We start from the raw sequence: 22601 nt of genomic DNA, 5'->3' as shown, positions 1-22601 counted from the left end.
CTAATACTTAGTGAGATCTCAGGGGGGGTTGTCTCACTGAGACTCCTAATACTTAGTGAGATCTCAGGGGGGGTAGTCTCACTGAGACTCCTAATACTTAGTGAGATCTCAGGGGGGATGTCTCACTGAGACTCCTAATACTTAGTGAGATCTCAGGGGGGTTGTCTCACTGAGACTCCTAATACTTAGTGAGATCTCAGGGGGGGTTGTCTCACTGAGACTCCTAATACTTAGTGAGAGCTCAGGGGGGATGTCTCACTGAGACTCCTAATACTTAGTGAGAGCTCAGGGGGGATGTCTCACTGAGACTCCTAATACTTAGTGAGATCTCAGGGGGGGTAGTCTCACTGAGACTCCTAATACTTAGTGAGATCTCAGGGGGGGTTGTCTCACTGAGACTCCTAATACTTAGTGAGATCTCAGGGGGGGTAGTCTCACTGAGACTCCTAATACTTAGTGAGATCTCAGGGGGGATGTCTCACTGAGACTCCTAATACTTAGTGAGATCTCAGGGGGGTTGTCTCACTGAGACTCCTAATACTTAGTGAGATCTCAGGGGGGGTTGTCTCACTGAGACTCCTAATACTTAGTGAGAGCTCAAAGACACGTTGTTATATTGGCCTTTCCCAGAGGACCCCTGAGATCAAGCAATGTGCTGCTGTGCTCTCCAACACAACTGTTCTCCTCTGTGCTGTGTCTCAGTGGGACGGCCCTTTATTAACGAGCGAAGGCCCAGTAATTAATTGTGGGATGAGTGACAGAGGAGCCATTATCCCGGCAGGAAGCAAGGAAGTGGTCCTGGCACTCAGTGGTGGGCAGCGGCCACAGAGGATCAGGAAGTGACACTGTGTGCAGATTTCACCAGCAGCACATTACTGAGCCCCCTGCACAGAAACCAGTGGCCCATTACTCACTGTGTAACCAGAGGCCACTGTACTGCCACGCCGGCCCAGGGAGGAGCCGCACAGGGTCAAGACCCCCTTCCCAGTCTTCTCTTCTCATACAGGAGTGACGATAAGCTATCTTGTTTTTACATTACAAAACACTTTGCAAGTAAAACATCAAGATCAGATCGGTTCCCTGCATGCTTTGTTATTGATAACAGCCAGTATGTGAGAACTTTCTAATATCTCAGTCTACCGGCGTTTGTTGCACAAACTGGCTTGATTCCACCTCTGTCATCAAGGGATATTTCCATGTCAGCTATGATATCATAACAGTTTTTTTATAAAGGTGGTTGCTTTTCTATTAGTTAGAAATGTTTTATATCTATCTACAATGAACAAAAATAAAAAAAAATACAACATTCAACAATTTCAAAGATTTTTGTGAGTTGAAGTTCATATAAGGAAATCAGTCAATTGAAAAAAATGCATTATTCACATCTGCCACGCTGATCCTCAACACTGGGTACCCTCAGGGGTGCGTGCTTAGTCCCCTCCTGTACTCCCTGTTCACCCACAACTGCGTGGCCAAACACGACTCCAACACCATCATTAAGTTTGCTGATGACACAACAGTGGTAGGCCTGATCACCGACAACTATGAGACAGCCTATATGGAGGAGGTCAGAGACCTGGCAGTGTGGTGCTAAGACAACAACCTCTCCCTCAATGTGAGCAAGACAAAGGAGCTGTTCGTGGACTACAGGATAAGGCGGGCCGAACAGGCCCCCATTAACATTGACAGGGCTGTAGTGGAGCGGGTCAAGAGTTTCAAGTTCATTGGTGTCCACATCACCAACGAACTATCTTGGTCCAAACAAACCAAGACAGTGGTGAAGAGGGCACAACAACACCTTTTCCTCCTCAGGAGACTGAGAAGATGTGGCATGAGTCCCCAGATCCTCAAAATGTTCTACAGCTGAACCATCGAGTGAATCCTGACCAGTTGCATCACCGCTACAGAGGGTAGTGCGAACGGCCCAGTACATCACTGGGTCCAAGCTTCCTGCCATCCAGGACCTCTATATCAGCCGGTGTCAGAGGAAGGCCCAAAAAATGGTCAAAGACTCCAGTCACCCAAGTCATAGACTGTTCTCTCTGCTACCGCACAGCAAGCAGACCGGAGCACCAAGTCTAGGTCCAAAAGGCTCCTTAACAGCTTCTACTCCCAAGCCATAAGACTGCTGCACAATTCATCAAAAAGCTAACTATTTACATTGACACCCCCCCCCACTTTGTTTGTACACTGCTGCTACTCGCTGTTTATTATCTATGCATAGTCACTTTACATCTACCTACATATACAAATTACCTCAACTAACCTGTACCCCCGCACATACCCCCTGTATATAGTCTCGTTATTGTTATTTTATTGTGCTATTTTGTATAATTTTTTAAATGTACTTTATTTAGTCAATATTTTCTTAACTCTATTTATTGAACTGCATTGTTGGTTAAGGGGCTTGTAAGTAAGCATTTCACCATAAGGTCTGTTGTATTCGGCACAAGTGACTAATAACATTTGATTTGATTTGATACCTTTAAAAAAAGGTAGGGGTGTGGATCAGAAAAGCAGTCAGTATCTGGTGTGACCATCATTTGCCTTATACATACAGTTGATCAGGCTGTTGATTGTGGCCTGTGGAATGTTGTCTCACTCCTCTTCAATGGCTGTGCGAAGTTGCTGGATATTGGCGGGAACTGAAACACGCTGTCGTACACGTCAATCCAGAGCATCCCAAACATGCTCAATGGGTGACATGTCTGGTGAGTATGCAGGCCATGGAAGAACTTGGACATTTTCAGCTTCCAGGAATTGTGTACAGATCCTTGCGACATTGGGCCGTGCATTATCATGCTGAAACATGAGGTGATGGCGGCAGATGAATGGCGCGACAATGGGCCTCAGGATCTTGTCACGGTATCTCTGTGCATTCAAATCGCCATTGATAAAATGCAAAAAAGTGTCAGTTGTCTGTAGCTTATGCCTGCCCACACCATAACCCCACCGCCACCATGGGGCACTCTGTTCACAATGTTGACATCAGCAAACCGCTCGCCCACACAACACCATACACTCTGTCTGCCATCTGCCCGGTACAGTTGAAACCGGGATTCATCCGTGAAGAGCAGAATTCTCCAGCGTGCCAGTGGCCATCGACGGTGACCATTTGCCTACTGATGTCGGTTACGAAGCCGAACTGCATTCAGGTCAAGACCCTGGTGAGGACCATGAGCATGCAGATGAGCTTCCCCGAGGCGGTTTATGACAGTTTCTACCAGAAATTCTTTGGTTGTGCAAACCCACAGTTTCATCAGCTGTCCAGGTGGCTGGTCACAGATGATTCCGCAGGTGAAGAAGCCAGATGTGGATGTCCTGGGCTGGCGTGGTGACACATGGTCTGCGGTTGTGAGGCCGTTTGGATTTACTGCCAAATTCTCTAAAACAATGTTGGAGGCAGCTTATGGTAGAGAAATTAACATAAAATTATCTGGCAACAACTGTGATGTCCATTCCTGCAGTCAGCATGGCAATTGCATGCTCCCTCAAAACTTGAGACATCTGTGGCATTGTGTTGTGTGACAAAACTGCACATTTTAGAATGGCCTTTTGTTGTCCCCAGCACAAGGTGCACCTGTGTAATGATAATGACGTTTAATCAGTTTAATTGTGATATGCCACACCTTTCAGGTTAATGAATTATCTTGGCAATGAGAAATGCTCAGTAACAGGGATGTAAACCAATTTGTGCACAACATTTGAGAGAAATGTTTTGTTTTATTTCAGCTCATGATACATTGGATCACAATTTTACATGTTGTGTTTATATTTTTGTTCAGTATACATTGTAGAAGACACTGGAGTCCAGAATAGCAAACTCAGTGTTTAATCCATATATTTCCCAGGTTGAGTTTAGAAGCTGCTAGTTTGAGTTTGATTAGGTAGAATAAGGAGTCTGCAGTGTAGCTAGCATTTAATTGGAGCAGCTCTCAGATGATTTGGAGGGTTGTGGGTTTTTTTTACCACGCGTAGGGGGCCCATTTCAAGGATTACAGCGACGGAGACTGTAAATGAGATTAAGAGAGTAGAAATGGAATAGGGAAAGAACAGTGACTAAGCAATGGTGGAGAAATGTTTATGAAAACAGCAACAGATCCTTTTTTCTGCTTACTCTGCTCTCAGAGAGTGAGCGAGCGAGCGAGAGGGAGAGAAAGAGAGTGAGCGAGCGAGCGGGAGAGAAAGAGAGGGAGAGAGAGAAAGAGAGGGAGAGACAGACAGAGAGGGAGACGGAGAGCGAGAGAGGGAAACAGAGAGTGAAAAAGAGAGAGAGGGAGAGAGAGACAGAGAGAAGAAGAGGGGGAGAGAGAGACAGAGAGAGAGACACGGAGAGGGAGACAGAGAGAGGGAGACAGAGAGAGAAAAATTATACCGCCCTCCCGTCTCTGGCTTTTAATGTTTCAACAGAGAAAAGTGCTTAGCTGTGTGATAACTGGGATATGCACAATAAGGTTAATGGAAACACTGTCAACAGGCTGTAAACTGCCTGAGCCGCCCTAATGGGGTGCTAATCAGCATCAGGGAACGGCCCTTCAGGGGGGAATATACAGCTGCCTCAGAGACTATACTGTTACAGATCTGTCGGCCTACCACCGAGGAGGGACTGCTCCTTCATTGCATGGCTTACTGCATTAGTGTCACATGTACTGCATGGCATGTATCATAGCATAGCCAGCATTACAAGTAGAGCACACATCGGATGCATCGTGTTATCTTTATTTATTTTATTTTAATCTTTATCTTTAACTCTGCATTGTTGGAAAAGGACCCGTAAGTAAGCATTTCACTGTTGGTCTACACCTGTTGTTTACTAGGCATGTGACAAATCAAATTTGATTTGATTTGATGAATCAGTCTATTTGAAATGTATTCTCCTTGTCTTTGTGGAAAGAGTCCCAATTCATCATGACAAACCTCACTTACCTGCCCCGGGCTTTTTAAAATGTCACACTAACGTTTCTGATAAACAAACCACTTATCTTGTTTTACCCCTAGTATGCAGTCGATTAAAGCTTGTTAATTAAATTTAGCAGACGAGAATGAATGGTGGTGGCATCTTGGGGTTATGCGTGTGTTAAACGCATACAGAGGAATTCATTAATGTTCAAACTATACTGAGAGAAACCATGAGAAATGCCTCTGTCCAGAACACTGTGTGTAACGACTTAGAGAATACTTACATTTATTTTGAATGACCAAAGTAATGATTCATTTTGAATTACACACACACGTTCATGCTTTTCTGATAAAACTAGTTTTTGTAGTAGTAGTTTTGGGTTTTATAATGTGTCCACTTAAATAATTGAAAACGGTGAAAAACCCATTAAGTTTCATGAGTCCTCACCTAAAATATGTTACTGCTCTTGCTGCACTACTCTGTTAAATGAATCATGATGTTTCTGATGTGCCAGCCACTCAAAGCCTCTCTGTGATGCTCTTCAAGGCCCATGCTGCTTTTACTCTGATGTAGGTAGCAATGAAATCCACTCAGGCCCTGAGTAACCAGATCCACCGTACTTATATGTCAGCCATTGAATAGAGCTCTCTACAGATAGATAGTAGCCCTTAGCCCATCAGATATGTGCTACTGTACAGCATCACCTGGTTACCAGAATGTTGCTAGTTTTTCCTCATTTTCCCCCCTTTTTCCAAAATGTACTAATTTGGTCAAATGTATTTGGCTGTTACCAGGGAAAGGTGTGCTATTCAGAAGTGTTTGCAGTCATATAGCCAATGATGTATGCACACTGAACATGATTTAGAATGTTCTGGCACACCAGGTGTTGATGCTAGGTCCCTGGTGACTCGATGTGGCATATGTGATATCGGTGGATCTATTTGGTGTTTTGAATGTCAACCTGGCAATTGACTGAGAAGCAATCTGAGACATTCATAATTTCCAAAAGGCTAACCATCTCCAGTCTGGAGCCTTCTGTTCTCACTGTGGAGCTAGAGGTTATGCTAGAGGTTATGCTAGAGGTTATGCTAGAGGTTATGCTGATAAATGGGATTCATTTGAAGTCAGAACACCACCCCCACCACCTCCCTGCAGGAAGTAAATCTTTCTCTTCATCCACAGAGTATGAAAATTAGATTTATTGATGCACCATATATATAAACCTTTACAAATCACTTGCCCCACACAAGATTTATGGCTGTGTGGGCTGTGGAGTTGCATCATTTTCACCGAGGCGTTGGCTGGCGCTCTGTGTGTCTGTCCTGCAGACTAGAGAGGTTTCTCCTCACCCTCCTCGCCACCCCTGCCCGCCCTCCTCGCCACCACCGCCCGCCCACCTCGCCGCCAACGCCCGCCCAGACAAGGCCTCTGATTTATCACATCCACCCTGGCAGACTTTTACAGCCTCCTTGATTATTGTTCAGTGCTGAATGGATAACAGATTATTCTAAATATCCTTTAATACAGAGGGTGTCATTAAGCTGCTGTGGTATTTCTCGGGTGGGGATGCGCACATCGTCAATTTTCTCGGATTGTAATCATTGCATCAATACTGGCTTTCCTGTGACTTCCGAGATCCTTTATGCATTGTTTCCTGCAATGTCAATATGAATCCCTGTGATAAATGCCTAGACCCTATCTGGGCTCTCGATCTGTGCTCACCTCACTAGCACAGGCAGACATGCAGGATTAAGGAAGATATTAATTTCCCGCTTCATCAGTGTGATTTTCAGAGAAGCTTGTGGCTCATCAAATCAGAGATGTAATATGGATTTGAACCTCTTTTTTGCTTTGGTTTCAAGCTATTCCCACGTTTAATGGCGTCTGTACAGGAGTCTGTACAGGAGTCCTTCTGCCCTGTTGTGGAAGTAGTGCTGCTAATGGACATTACTCACTGCTGCTCACCGCTCAATAAACTGGAATCAATACGTCTTCCTTCGCTATGTAGACCAAGTTTTAATTAATGATTATGTTTATTAATCAGTTTTATTGTAATGGGTTTGGCTTTGCAAAGAAAAGGAGCAGAGTGTTAATTTGTAACTTTATTTGTGATTGTTGATTTTTAGGGCTGTCCCCAGATCCTGCCCACCAGTGACATTCTGGTACCTGCAGGGATCATTCGTCCAATCACGCTGCGAGCCCGGAACCTTCCTCAGCCCCAGTCTGGACAGAAGAACTATGAGTGTGTGTTCAACATCCAGGGCAAGATGCAACGCATCCCAGCTGTACGCTTCAACAGCTCCTGTATCCAGTGCCAGAACACCTCTGTGAGTACCTGGACTATTAACATGACTGCACTGAATGTGTTTATACAGTATTTACTGTAAAATATCTTGTGTATTTTTGTTGGGTTTGGGATCTTGGTGCAAGGTAAAAGCTCAATAAGTACTTTTGTACTATTATGCTGATCATATACTGATCCGTTGAAGTAGTTTTCTACAGGTATAGAGACAGAGAATCTCTCCCCTCTCTCCCTGCCCTCTCCCCTCTTGCTTTGCCCCTCTCTCCCTCTCCCTCCCTCTAACCCCTCACCCTCCCTCCCCCCTCCCCCCTCTCCCTCTCCCTACCCCCTTCCTCTCTTGCTCTCTCTCATGGAAATAATATGCAGAAGAAATCAAGGTGACTTTTCATTGAGTCACTGATCAGAAAAAAATACTTTATCCGCAAAATCAGCAAAGACATCAATTCAGAGCATTAAACTTGTTTTCTCAATCCCAGTGAAACATGTGGCATGTCAAAGAGCTGACATTGAGAGTCTCCTCTCTCCCCCTATCTCTCTCTCTCTCACTCTGTAGCACCCTCTTTCTATCTATCTCTGTCTCTTCCTCCCTCTCTCTCCTATTCCCTCTCTCTCTTTCTCCCTCTCTTTCTCTCTCCCTCTCTCTTCCTCCCTCTCTCCTATTCCCTCTCTCTCCTATTCCCTCTCTTTCTCTCTCCCTCTGTCTCTTCCCCCCTCTCTCCTATTCCCTCTCTCTTTCTCCCTCTCTTTCTCTCTCCCTCTGTCTCATAGTGATGTCATAGACGGCTGCCCTCTGTGACCCATCTGGTTGACATGGTAACCCCAGGGAATCTTGTAAAACAATTAGCCAGTCACAGGATGTGACTCTTCATTTGGGTGGACAATGCAACACCATGGAAAGGGAATGTGGTGTGGGTGGATGGGCTGGAGTGTTCCTGGGGTAGGAGGGTAGGAAAATGACCAGGCCTCTGCCACGGAGTGTGTCCCCTCTAACCCCCCTAACCCCTGCAGATCAAAGCTCAGGCTGTGGGCCGCCTTCCTTCGACAGGACAATTGATGTCCCGTGGCAATTTAATAATGAGGATCACGTCTCCGGCACACACACCTCAATGGGTCAGGTTAGGATTGATTGTTGTACTTTCCCTGGCCGACACATGCTGCTGGGTGCGCTACATAGTGAAGGCCTTCGGAAGGACCCTGCCACGGAGAGCGACTGTCGTCCTTCTATCCGCTATCACTCACTTCCTCCGTGCCATTATTCTTTCTGTCTCTGACACCCGCCCCGCCCCACGCTCCGGCTATGCATTTAAAATGAAATTGAAAAGTAGTTTTGTGGTAGACCATTAACTGAGTGCCCAAAGGTTAGAGCATTGGGCATTGGGGTTTGGATTGTTCAAGGCATTGAACCGCTGATGCTGTGTAAACAATGAGACATCTCTATGAATATTGTGAGGCAATCAGCATAAATAGATGGGTGCTTTAATCACTTCACCTACAGATAAACATTTGAAGTTGTTTATCACGCACAGGGATAGGCTAATACTCTTCATGTAGACAGCTATATGCTGCTACTGCTGTCTACCCACTGTGCATGCCAATGTGTGTCTATATTTCACCTTGATAACCAGAGTGAACAAGCATTTACACTGGATCTCCATGGGGGATCGTTTGAAGACCCCAGTGTAAACTAATCATTGTCTACACAGCTATTGAGAAAATAAAACCTTGAATATACAACGTTAACTGTAAATGTTAGGCCTCCCTCACACTGCCGGTACAGAACCCCGCCCATCCTCTACGACTGGAATACCCACATAATCTGCCCGAGGACTCCAACAGGCTCCTCAAGCGCGACGCCCGCTGAAGGCCCATTCTGCTAACCTGCTAGGCCTGCTAGCTACCTAGAGCTACCTGGAACACTACTAATTCCACGACTGGTCTATCGACGTCACCGCACGAAGAGGCAAAAACAGACTTACCCCCATCGCGACGTCCCCCAAAGGCTAACTTGCTAGCCCTGATCTGCTAACTGCTAGCTTGCCTGCCCCGGTCTGCTAACTGCTAGCCCCTGCTAACTGCTTGCTAATCCGGTCTGCTAACTGCTAGCTTGTTTAGCCCCGGCCTACTAACTGTTAGCTTGTTAGCATCGGCCTGCTAACTGTCTGAATCGCCGTGTCTCCAGTCAGCCCAACCACTCACTGGACCCATATGTTCACTTGGCTACGCATGCCTCTCTCTAATATCAATATGCCTCGTCCATTACTGTCCTGGTTAGTGATTACTGTCTTATTTCACTGTAGAGCCTCTAGCCCTGCTCAATATGCCTTAACCAACCATGTTGTTCCACCGCCTACATATGCGATGACATCACCTGGTTTAAACGTCTCTAGAGACTATATCTCTCTCATCATTACTCAATGCCTAGGTTTACCTCCAATGTACTCACATCCTACCTTACCTTTGTCTGTACATTATGCCTTGAATCTATGCTATCGAGCCCAGAAACCTGCTCCTTTTACTCTCTGTTCCGAACGTGCTAGACGGCCAGTTCGTATAGCATTTAGCCGTACCCTTATCCTACTTCTCCTCTGTTCCTCTGGTGATGTAGAGGATAATCCAGGTCCTGCAGTGCCTAGCTCCACTCCCACTCCCCAGATGCTCTCATTTGTTGACTTCTGTAACCGTAAAAGCCTTGGTTTCATGCATGTTAACATTAGAAGCCTACTTCCTAAGTTTGTTTTACTCACTGCTTTAGCACACTCTGCCAACCCGGATGTCTTAGCCGTGTCTGAATCCTGGCTTAGGAAAACCACCAAAAACCCTGAAATCTCCATCGCTAACTATAACATTATCCGCCAAGATAGAACTGCCAAAGGGGGCGGTGTTGCAATCTACTGCAAAGATAGCCTGCAGAGTTCTGTATTACTATCCAAGTCTGTACCCAAACAATTCGAGCTTCGACTTCTAAAAATTCACCTTTCCAGAAACAAGTCTCTCACTGTTGCCGCTTGCTATAGACCTCCCTCTGCCCCCAGCTGTGCCCTCGATACCATATGTGAATTGATTGCCCCCCATCTATCTTCTGAGCTCGTGCTACTAGGTGAGCTCGTGCTACATCCTACAATCTAAGCTTGATGCCCTCAATCTCACACAAATTATCAATTCACCTACCAGGTACAACTCCAAATCCGTAAACATGGGCACCCTCATAGATGTCATCCTAACTAACTCGCCCTCCAAATACACCTCTGCTGTTTTCAATCAAGATCTCAGCGATCACTGACTCATTGCCTGCATCCGTAATGGGTCTGCGACCAAACGACCACCCCTCATCACTGTCAAACGCTCCCTAAAACACTTCTGCGAGCAGGCCTTTCTAATCGACCTGGCCGGGGTATCCTGGAATGACATTGACCTCATCCCGTCAGTAGATAATGCCTGGCTATTCTTTAAAAGTGCCTTCCTCACCATCTTAAATAAGCATGCCCCATTCAAAAAATGTAGAACTAGGAATAGATATAGTCCTTGGTTCACTCCAGACCTGTCTGCCCTTGACCAGCACAAAAACATCCTGTGGCGTTCTGCATTAGCATCATATAGCCCCCGTGATATGCAACTTTTCAGGGAAGTTAGGAACAAATATACACAGGCAGTTAGGAAAGCCAAGGCTAGCTATTTCAAATAGAAATGTGCATCCTGTAGAACTAACTCAAAAAAGTTCTGGGACACTGTAAAGTCCATGGAGAATAAGAGCACCTCCTCCCAGCTGCCCACTGCTCTGAGGCTAGGAAACACTGTTACCACCGATAAATCCACTATAATTGAGAATTTCAATAAGCATTTCTCTACGGCTGGCCATGCTTTCCACCTGGCTACCCCTACCCCGGTCAACTGCCCGGCACCCTCCACAGCAACCCGCCAAAGCCCCCACCATTTCTCCAACACCCAAATCCAGATAGCTGATGTTCTGAAAGAGCTCTAAAATCTGGATCCCTACAAATCAACCGTGCTAGATAGTCTGGACCCTCTCTTTCTAAAATGATCTGCCGAAATTGTTGCAACCCCTATTACTAGCCTGTTCAACCTCTCTTTCTTATCGTCTGAGATTCGCAAAGATTGGAAAGCTGCCGCGGTCATCCCCCTCTTCAAAGGGGGTGACACTCTAGACCCAAACTGCTACAGACCTATATCTATCCTACCCTGTCTTTCTAAGGTCTTCGAAAGCCAAGTTAACAGATTACCAACCATTTCGAATCCCACCGTACCTTCTCCGCTATGCAATCTGGTTTCAGAGCTGGTCATGGGTGCACCTCAGCCACGCTCAAGGTCCTAAATGACATCATAACCGCCATCGATAAGAGACATTACTGCGCAGCCATATTCATCGACCTGGCCAGGGCTTTCGACTCTGTCAATCACCACTTTCTTATTGGCAGACTCGACAGCCTTGGTTTCTCAAATGATTGCCTCGCCTGGTTTACCAACTACTTCTCTGATAGAGTTCAGTGTGTCAAATCGGAGGGCCTGTTGTCCGGACCTCTGGCAGTCTCTATGGGGTTCCACAGGGTTCAATCCTCGGGCCGACTCTCTTCTCTGTATACATCAATGATGTTGCTCTTACTGCTGGTGATTCTCTGATACACCTCTACGCAGACGACACCATTCTGTATACTTCTGGCCCCTCTTTGGACACTGTGTTAACTAACCTCCAGATGAGCTTCAATGCCATACAACTCTCCTTCCGTGGCCTCCAACTGCTCTTAAACGCAAGTAAAACTAAATGCATGCTATTCAACTGATCACTGCCCGCACCTGCTCGCCCGTCCAGCATCACTACTCTGGGCGGCTCTGACTTAGAATACGTGGACAACTACAAATACCTAGGTGTCTGGTTAGACTGTAAACTCTCCTTCCAGACTCACATTAAGCATCTCCAGTCCAAAATTAAATCTAGAATTGGCTTCCTATATCGCAACAAAGCATCCTTCACTCATGCTGCCAAACATACCCTCGTAAAACTGACCATCCTACCGATCCTCGACTTCGGTGATGTCATCTATAAAATAGCCTCCAACTCTCTACTCAACAAACTGGATGCAGTCTATCACAGTGCCATCCGTTTTGTCACCAAAGCCCCATACACTACCCACCATTGCGACCTGTACGCTCTCGTTGGTTGGCCCTCGCTTCATACTCGTCGCCAAACCCGCTGGCTACAGGTTATCTACAAGTCTATGCTAGGTAAAGCCCCGCCTTATCTCAGCTCACTGGTCACCATAGCAGCACCCACTCGTAGCACGCGCTCCAGCAGGTCACCCCCAAAGCCAATTCCTCCTTTGGTCATCTTTCCTTCCAGTTCTCTGCTGACAATGACTGGAACGAACTGCAAAAATCTCTGAAGCTGGAAACACTTATCTCCCTCACTAGCTTTAAGCACCAGCTGTCAGAGCAGCTCACAGATTACTGCACCTGTACATAGCCCATCTATAATTTAGCCCAAACTACCTCTTCCCTTACTGTATTTTTTTATTTTGCTCCTTTGCACCCCATTATTTATATTTCTACTTTGCACATTCTTCCACTGCAAATCTACCATTCCAGTGTTTTACTTGCTATATTGTATTTACCTCGCCACCATGGCCTTTTTTTTGCCTTTACCTCCCTTATCTCACCTCATTTGCTCACATTGTATATAGATCTATTTTTCTACTGTATTATTGACTGTATGTTTTGTTTATTCCATGTGTAACACTGTGTTGTTGTATGTGTCGAATTGCTATGCTTTATCTTGGCCAGGTCGCAGTTGTAAATGAGAACTTGTTCTCAACTAGCCTACTTGGTTAAATAAAGGTGAAAAAATATAAAAACACTCCCCTGCTTCATCTCGGTCTGAAAGAAAAGAGAAACCCCACCTTGAGATTGATGTTTTATTTTACTTAGACCTTCCCCCACTGATGCCCCTCCCCAACTGACTCCCCTCCCCCATGTTGAATGGTACCTACACCCCTCCCCCCTATGTATCTCTCTATCTCTGTCTTTCTTTCTCCAGCCCCCTCTCTCCTCTCTCTTTGTTTGAATGGGATGTTTAGATGAATAGATGGTGTGATTACCTGTGACACAGCGGGCCACATCATCCCCCCCGTCCCTGTCTCTCAGCCCTCAACTGATGGATCTCTCCTGAATAGTAATTTAGCCATAGTAAAGACATGCCGCAGATTAGACTCAGTCCCTGGTGTGTGTGCTGTTCCCCCCCGCCCCCAAACACTCAAGGCAACAGCCATCAATCAATTTGCCGTCAAGACGAGTGGCGCAGCTTCATTCCCACAGTGCTGTAGCCAGGTGACTTTAAGGCCATGGGGTCCATGCTAATGCAATTGTGAGTGTACTCAGATAGGCAATGCTGAATCAATCAATTTCATCTGCTGTTTACTCTGCCCCTTGCTGAGAACGTTCAGATATCAGTCAGCACTTGTGTCCTCATGGCGCCTGTTCTGTGGTGGGGGTTAGTTAGGTTAAGCATATGTTGAACATGTTCACCAGCTGTGACAGTGTGTTTTACCAGACAGGGCAACTCTAGCCTGTTGCAGTTTGATTTGCTTTCACTTTCAGGTTTTTCTTTAATATCTGTTACTGTAGGGATTGTAATGCTTACCGGTAAACTAAGTGAGACTGGCCTCTGCTTGGTGATGAAAAATGTTCTCTGAGTGGAACTAACTCAGATTCTTCCCATGGGACCTAAACACATGGCCGCTCATATTATTCCTTCACTGCCTCATAACTGTTCTCTTATCAGGTCTCTTATCCTTGCAACGATCTCCTCTTCCAATCAGGGCCCCTCCCTGGGAGAGAGGGGGCGTTGTAGTGGACAAACAAGCCTCCCTCCCGTCTCACGTCACCTTCATTTTTCAACTGTTTCCCACTGCCTGGCCTTTCTCATCCTGAGACAGCTGCTCTGTCAGTCTCGCAGTGATATACATTTATAGACTGCTAAATACGTTTAAAAATATACCAAATATAGCAGGTTAACAAAAATTACAATTTAATAATCGAAAAAATTGCATTTATTTTCAATGACTTGTCAATAAACTGAAAGTGCAAGCTATTTATTTGAAAAGTTATTACATTTCAGAATTGTTTATTCAAATCACTTCCTGAATTGACTCCCTTCAATTGAAGGGAGAATTGAACCCAACCCTGGTACATAGAACTGCCATTAACCAAAGAAACTAGCTGTGAGGCCCGTATGTCCACGTTGCTGTGTGTTTGTCTATTTTCAGGACTGCTGTATGTGAAGTTGACCCCTGATCTGTGATGTGCAGTTCAGCATGTGAAAGATGTGCATGCCATAGATCTAGAGAAGCCCTGGGTCAGTGATGCAGACAGATAACAGCAGTTTGCCCTCAGTTTGCAGACAGACAGCAGTTTGCAGACAGAGAGGCAGACCAATAGACAGAGGAGAACAACACATGGGTCTGACATCACATCCTGCACAAATACAACACAAGGTTGTGCCCTGTCTCTGCCCAAATACAGCCTGAAGTCAAATACATCCTCTTTCCACATTACGACTCTTCCCTGTCTCTCTGCCCAAATACAGCCTGAAGTCAAATACATCCTCTTTCCACATTATGACTCTTCCCTGTCTCTCTGCCCAAATACAGCCTGAAGTCAAATACATCCTCTTTCCACATTACGACTCTTCCCTGTCTCTCTGCCCAAATACAGCCTGAAGTCAAATACATCCTCTTTCCACATTACGACTCTTCCCTGTCTCTCTGCCCAAATACAGCCTGAAGTCAAATACATCCTCTTTCCACATTACGACTCTTCCCTGTCTCTCTGCCCAAATACAGCCTGAAGTCAAATACATCCTCTTTCCACATTATGACTCTTCCCTGTCTCTCTGCCCAAATACAGCCTGAAGTCAAATACATCCTCTTTCCACATTACGACTCTTCCCTGTCTCTCTGCCCAAATACAGCCTGAAGTCAAATACATCCTCTTTCCACATTACGACTCTTCCCTGTCTCTCTGCCCAAATACAGCCTGAAGTCAAATACATCCTCTTTCCACATTATGACTCTTCCCTGTCTCTCTGCCCAAATACAGCCTGAAGTCAAATACATCCTCTTTCCACATTCAACTAAGCTATACTACTGGTTTACTCCTGGTGTGGTTGGACACATGTCATTTCAGTTCTAATGCAGCAGGTGCATCATGCATGACCCACATGCCACCTGCATCCATAGAGAAATACAGTACATTTTTCTAAGGTGCGCATACATACAGATTAGACAACTCTATATGATAATTCATGCTGATCCACATCAACCCATAAATTACGTTCCCCAACTGTACGATATGTACGGGTATCATTTCAAAAGGCATACCACGGACTGTAATCAGCTCAGACGCACGCCTGCTTGTTTCTTCCCGCTTGATTTTACTGCAGACATCAGCAATGTGCTGCCATAGCTGGAATAAATCAGTATGATACACCCCCCCACACATATACACACTTGCCTTTCAAATAAATGATAAATCAGGGTCTTTGAAACTCAATAAGCATTTGCTTTGGTAGTGTAAAGGGCTTTTGTGCATTTTATGCATTTTTGTTTGACAGCATGCTTTACGTTGCAGATTAAACATGGCACATGTATAACTTTGATAGGCTGAATCTTAATACATGGGACTTTTCATCTTTTGTATCAAAAGATTAAAATAGTCCCAAATTAATCCACGGATGTAAGTGTTGCTAAGCCCTGCTGACCCCATAGCGACAGGCATTGGCAGTGTTACCCAGGAAACGTAGCGTAAAGGCCTTTTGCACAACGAGTTCTGCACTACCCTCTTGATGGAAAGTGCTCTCACAAAGAACATCATTATTTCCGAACCATGGTAGCAAAGCTTTTGAATAAAAAACACTTACATGTTATTTTTCAGGCTTTCTGAACCAGCATGCCCTCATTATTCTATTATTCTCATCAAGTGCCCAATCAGACTACCAACGTCTTTGGTGTTTCTCAGTGGAACATACTTGCCAGGTCTCGAAAGGACCTGCCCTGCTCTTGACACCAAAGGCCCCGCTAATGGAAAAGATTTACCATGAACCAACGTACATGTTAATGATACTGTGAACATGTCACCTCATTGTCAATGTAAAAAATGCTACTTTTTACATCAATTAGGGGAGGATATTATATATTTATTCATTTAACCTTCATTTAACTAGGCAAGTCAGTTAAGAACACATTCTTATTTACAATGACAGCCAGATGACGCTGGGACAATTGTGCGCCGCCCTATGGGACTCCCAATCACAGCCGGCTGTGATACAGCCTGGAATCTAACCAGGGTGTCTGTAGTGACGCCTCTAGCACTGAGATGCAGTGCCTTAGACCGCTGCGCCACTCTGAAGCGCCGATATATGTTGCTGTTTATGATAAATCTTTGAGGTTGTTTTTTATGCTCCAACATCACCTCTGCACTTTTTTCCTCATAGAATAGTCATTATAATTCTATGGTATTTACCCTCTTTCTTGTGATTGTTGCATATTTTCATCCCCGTCAGTCTCTGAGGTCATAGATACTGTGCCTGTGAGGCTCTGTAGCAGGTGGGCTCTGTAGCAGGTGGGTTCTGTAGCAGGTGGGCTCTGTAGCAGGTGGGATCTGTAGCAGGTGGGCTCTGTAGCAGGTGGGTTCTGTAGCAGGTGGGTTCTGTAGCAGGTGGGTTCTGTAGCAGGTGGGCTCTGTAGCAGGTGGGTTCTGTAGCAGGTGGGTTCTGTAGCAGGTGGGCTCTGGTGGAATAAATTGTCCTCTAAATGGTGTGATCTAGCTATCAATAGCATGAATTATGAGCCTGTTTCATCCTGTTAGTTTTGCTTTAAGCACCAGCAATGGAAAGGGAGAGAGTCGCCGCTGCATTCCCCTAATTGAGAAATCAGTGCATTAGTTATGCCTGCTCTGAACACTTTTTAGACTCCCAAAGTAATCTACAGAGAATGTTTCAGTGTCATCATGTGAAAAGTATGCTTTGGTGTTCTCGGGTTAATGCACTTACCTCAAATATGATGGCACGAATTCAACCATGGCCTCAACATGCAATTGATATATTCTATGTTTATGGAGTGAGCTCTGAACCAGCCGTAATCCTTCATGCCTAATAAGACCATTCCAGATGACCCTATCTGTTTCTTTAATCAAGCTAGTCTGACCTGGGGGGGGGGGGGGGGGGGTGGAAACCCTGAACTGCATCCTCAACTTACGGTGCAGTATTTTTTTCTCTTCATTTCAGGGCGGCAGGTAGCCTAGTGGTTAGAATGTTGGACTAGTAACCGAAAGGTTGCAAGATCGAAGGTAAAAATCTGTCGCTCTGCCCCTGAACAAGGCAGTTAACCCACTGTTCCCCAGTAGGCCGTCATTGAAAATAAGAATTTGTTCTTAACTGACTTGCCAGGTTAAATAAAGGTAAAATAAAAATGTTTGACAGATGGTTAAACTGCTGCAGAGAACTACAGCTGATCCTTGCCAGAGTGTAATTGAATCTTTATTAGTTTATTCTGAATAAACACAAATTATTTAAGAAAAATATTCTCCAAACCCATCATCTTTTAAACATAGTAATGCCTACAATAAAATGAATTTGGTTACAATATGTGTATCTTTCATATGGGTCCCTTCAACAGACACTTCACAATTTACAGTTATATCTGAACAAATGGAAGCTATTCCTTCTGGTCACTGTCACTCTATCAATCCATTTGTTCAGCTATAACTGTTGTTTCCATTAAGAGCTAAGGATAAGTCTTAAAGGGTAGCGCTAGTTTCAAATGGTTTTTTTTCTATCCAGTGATGGGTTTGTTTTTTTAAAAGTAAGATTACCTCACTGCCTCGCCTTGCCTCGCCTGCAGCCCAGAGACATGTCTGACAGAACCAGGCCAGTTTGTCTCCACTTGCTAGTTTCAGACCCAGTGGAACCATGGCCTGAGGAAAATCAATTCACGACTGGCAGAGATAAGCTGCATTGTATGGCCCAACACAAAAGCTTCCCCCCGTTTACACACAACCACTAATCTCCTCAAAGCTGCCTGCCTTTCACTTGAAAAAGAAGAAGGCTAGAAAATACATTATATTACCTCCAGAAATACATTGCTACTTCCAGAAGTACATTATGTTACCTCCAGAAATACATTGCTACTTCCAGAAGTACACTATGTTACCTCCAGAAATACATTGTTACTTCCAGAAGTACATTATGTTACCTCCAGAAATACATTGCTACTTCCAGAAGTACATTATGTTACCTCCAGAAATACATTGCTACTTCCAGAAATACTTTGTTACCTCCAGAAATACATTGCTACTTCCAGAAGTACATTATGTTACCTCCAGAAATATATTGTTACTTCCATAAGTACATTATGTTACCTCCAGAAATATATTGCTACTTCCAGAAGTACATTATGTTACCTCCAGAAATACATTGTTACTTCCATAAGTACATTATGTTACCTCCAGAAATATATTGCTACTTCCAGAAGTACATTATATTACCTCCAGAAATACATTGTTACTTCCAGAAGTACATTATGTTACCTCCAGAAATACATTGTTACTTCCATAAGTACATTATGTTACCTCCAGAAATATATTGCTACTTCCAGAAGTACATTATGTTACCTCCAGAAATACATTGTTGCTTCCATAAGTACATTATGTTACCTCCAGAAATACATTGTTACTTCCATAAGTACATTATGTTACCTCCAGAAATACATTGTTACTTCCAGAAGTACATTATGGTACCTCCAGAAATACATTGTTACTTCCAGAAATACTTTGTTACCTCCAGAAATACATTGTTACTTCCATAAGTACATTATGTTACCTCCAGAAATACATTGTTACTTCCAGAAATACTTTGTTACCTCCAGAAATACATTATACTACCTCCAGAAATATCAAATCAAATCAAGTTTATTTTATATAGCCCTTCGTACATCAGCTAATATCTCGAAGTGCTGTACAGAAACCCAGCCTAAAACCCCAAACAGCAAGCAATGCAGGTGTAGAAGCATGGCGGCTAGGAAAAACGCCAAAAAGGCCAAAACCTAGGAAGAAACCTAGAGAGGAACCAGGCTATGAGGGGTGGCCAGTCCTCTTCTGGCTGTGTTACCTCCAGAAATACATTATACTACCTCCAGAAATACATTATACTACCTCCAGAAATACATTAATACTTACAGAAATACTTTGTTACCTCCAGAAATACATTATAATACCTCCAGAAATACATTATACTACCTCCAGAAATGCATTAATACTTCCAGAAATACTTTGTTACCTCCAGAAATACATTATACTACCTCCAGAAATACATTATACTACCTCCAGAAATACATGATGTTACCTCTAGAAATACATTATACTACCTCCAGAAATACATTAATATTTCCAGAAATACTTTGTTACCTCCAAAAATACATTATACTACCTCCAGAAATACATTATACTACCTCCAGAAATACATGATGTTACCTCTAGAAATACATTATACTACCTCCAGAAATACATTAATATTTCCAGAAATACTTTGTTACCTCCAAAAATACATTATACTACCTCCAGAAAAACATGATGTTACCTCCAGAAATACTGTACATTATATTACCTCCACAAATACACTGTATGGCTCTCCTGTGGATGTCATTATCAGGGCCTTGGGAAGAGGGCATGACAACAACCTGTATACTGTTTTGTTTCTGAACCCGACAAGGATTTGAATACTGCCATTAACTCACCTACCGGATTTGGTTTACCTATTGACACCTCATTGGACTGTGAAGAACATCGCTGGCCTTCTAAAACCATTTCACAAAATGCTGTTACTAAATAAGGCATTTCCGATTAATGGCTGAAAAACAAGACCGCAAAAGGTTAACTGTAGTTTATATGTTTGTTTGGTGGATGGAATTGAGGATGGTCTCAAGTTGAGTTTTGTTTTTGTAGTGTGACACAGTGAAACGATATGATTGGGGGAAGTTAATTCAGTGGCCCTGCCCAGGAAGCTGCTGATCCATAATTTACCTCAATTATTTATTTAACCTTTATTTACCTAGGCAAGTCAGTTAAGAACAAATTCTTATTTTCAATGATGGCCTAGGAACAGTGGGTTAACTGCCTTGTTCAGGGGCAAAACAACAGATTTTTTACCTTGTCAGTTCGGGGATTTGATCTTGCAAACCTTTCGGTTACTAGTCCAAAGTTCTAACCACTAGGCTACCTGGACTAGTGCCCCGAGTACCAACTGGACCCTATAGAGATGTAACCTCAGTACCAACTGGACCCTATAGAGATGTAACCTCAGAACCAACTGGACCCTATAGAGATGTAACCTCAGAACCAACTGGACCCTATAGAGATGTAACCTCAGAACCAACTGGGCCCTATAGAGATGTAACCCCAGTACCAACAGGACCCTATAGAGATGTAACCCCAGTACCAACTGGGCCCTATAGAGATGTAACCCCAGTACCAACTGGACCCTATAGAGATGTAACCCCAGTACCAACTGGACCCTATAGAGATGTAACCCCAGAACCAACTGGACCCTATAGAGATGTAACCTCAGAACCAACTGGGCCCTATAGAGATGTAACCCCAGTACCAACTGGACCCTATAGAGATGTAACCTCAGAACCAACTGGGCCCTATAGAGATGTAACCCCAGTACCAACTGGACCCTATAGAGATGTAACCTCAGAACCAACTGGGCCCTATAGAGATGCAACCTCAGAACCAACTGGACCCTATAGAGATGTAACCTCAGAACCAATTGGGCCCTATAGAGATGCAACCTCAGAACCAACTGGACCCTATAGAGATGTAACCCCAGTACCAACTGGACCCTATAGAGATGTAACCCCAGTACCAACTGGACCTTATAGAGATGTAACCTCAGAACCAACTGGGCCCTATAGAGATGCAACCTCAGAACCAACTGGACCCTATAGAGATGTAACCTCAGAACCAACTGGGCCCTATAGAGATGCAACCTCAGAACCAACTGGACCCTATAGAGATGTAACCCCAGTACCAACTGGACCCTATAGAGATGTAACCCCAGTACCAACTGGGCCCTATATAAATGTAACCCCAGTACCAACTGGACCCTATAGAGATGTAACCTCAGAACCAACTGGACCCTATAGAGATGTAACCCCAGTACCAACTGGACCCTATAGAGATGTAACCCCAGTACCAACTGGACCCTATAGAGATGTAACCTCAGAACCAACTGGACCCTATAGAGATGTAACCCCAGTACCAACTGGACCCTATAGAGATGTAACCCCAGAACCAACTGGACCCTATAGAGATGTAACCCCAGTAGCAACTGGACCCTATAGAGATGTAACCCCAGTACCAACTGGGCCCTATAGAGATGTAACCCCAGTACCAACTGGGCCCTATAGAGATGTAACCCCAGAACCAACTGGACCATATAGAGATGTAACCCCAGTACCAACTGGACCCTATAGAGATGTAACCCCAGTAGCAACTGGACCCTATAGAGATGTAAGGACATTTGGACCCTGGTGTGAACAGGTTCAGTTTAGCCTATATAGATGTAATAACATTTGGAGCCTGGTGTGAACAGGTTCAGTTCAGCCTTTCGGCACCCACACTGGTGCATTCCCTGCTTGACTTGCTCCCAGATATTTCCCAGAACAGCTGCACAAAGATTTAAACTTTTACACTCACTAACACACACACGCATGCACACACACATGCACGTGTGTGCACAGACACACACAGGCATGTGCGCACACACACACTTACACACAACACAGCCGATGTCCCTGGACTGATGAGGAATTAGGAGGTGCTGGTTGTTTACTCAGCTCTGATATATTTAGGTGAGGTATGGATGGATAAAGGTGAGGTATGGCTGGATAAAGGTGAGGTATGGCTGGATAAAGGTGAGGTAACCTCAGAACCAACTCACCTTTATCCAGCCATACCTCACCTGTATCCAGCCATACCTCACCTTTATCCATCCATACCTCACCTTTATGGCTGGATAAAGGTGAGGTATGGTTGGATACAGGTGAGGTATGGCTGGATACAGGTGAGGTATGGATGGATAAAGGTGAGGTATGGATGGATAAAGGTGAGGTATGGATGGATAAAAGTTAGGTATTGGGCTGGGAGGTATACCGTATTTTACAATGTACTGGTATTGATGCACGGACCGGTTTGGGTTTTTACTTTACTTTCTATGACGGTATTTGAATGTTTTATTTGTTAAATGTGATATTCCATGTGTAACGTCTATTTTTATAGTTTACTTCGCTACTTGAGTCATCTCTCTCCACTTTATTTTTCCATGCCACTTTCCAC

The 22601-nt window shown here is 44.4% G+C and overlaps 1 protein-coding gene across 1 annotated transcript in view; it reads left to right on the top strand.

Annotated features, from left to right (window-relative positions):
• The window catches only part of LOC120061418 (plexin A3-like), a 169897-nt gene that overhangs the window by 104456 nt on the left and 42840 nt on the right, over positions 1–22601 (top strand). Inside the window, exon 10 of the mRNA XM_039011213.1 lies at positions 7027–7227. Within this exon, the coding sequence (XP_038867141.1) occupies positions 7027–7227 (201 nt within the window). The remainder of the gene's footprint in view (positions 1–7026; positions 7228–22601) is intronic.

The sequence above is a fragment of the Salvelinus namaycush genome, chromosome 16 (genome assembly GCF_016432855.1).
Source record: "Salvelinus namaycush isolate Seneca chromosome 16, SaNama_1.0, whole genome shotgun sequence".
NCBI classification, from domain to species: domain Eukaryota; kingdom Metazoa; phylum Chordata; class Actinopteri; order Salmoniformes; family Salmonidae; genus Salvelinus; species Salvelinus namaycush.
Note: the sequence above shows the minus strand (reverse complement) of the source record. Positions and strands in the feature narration are given on the sequence as shown.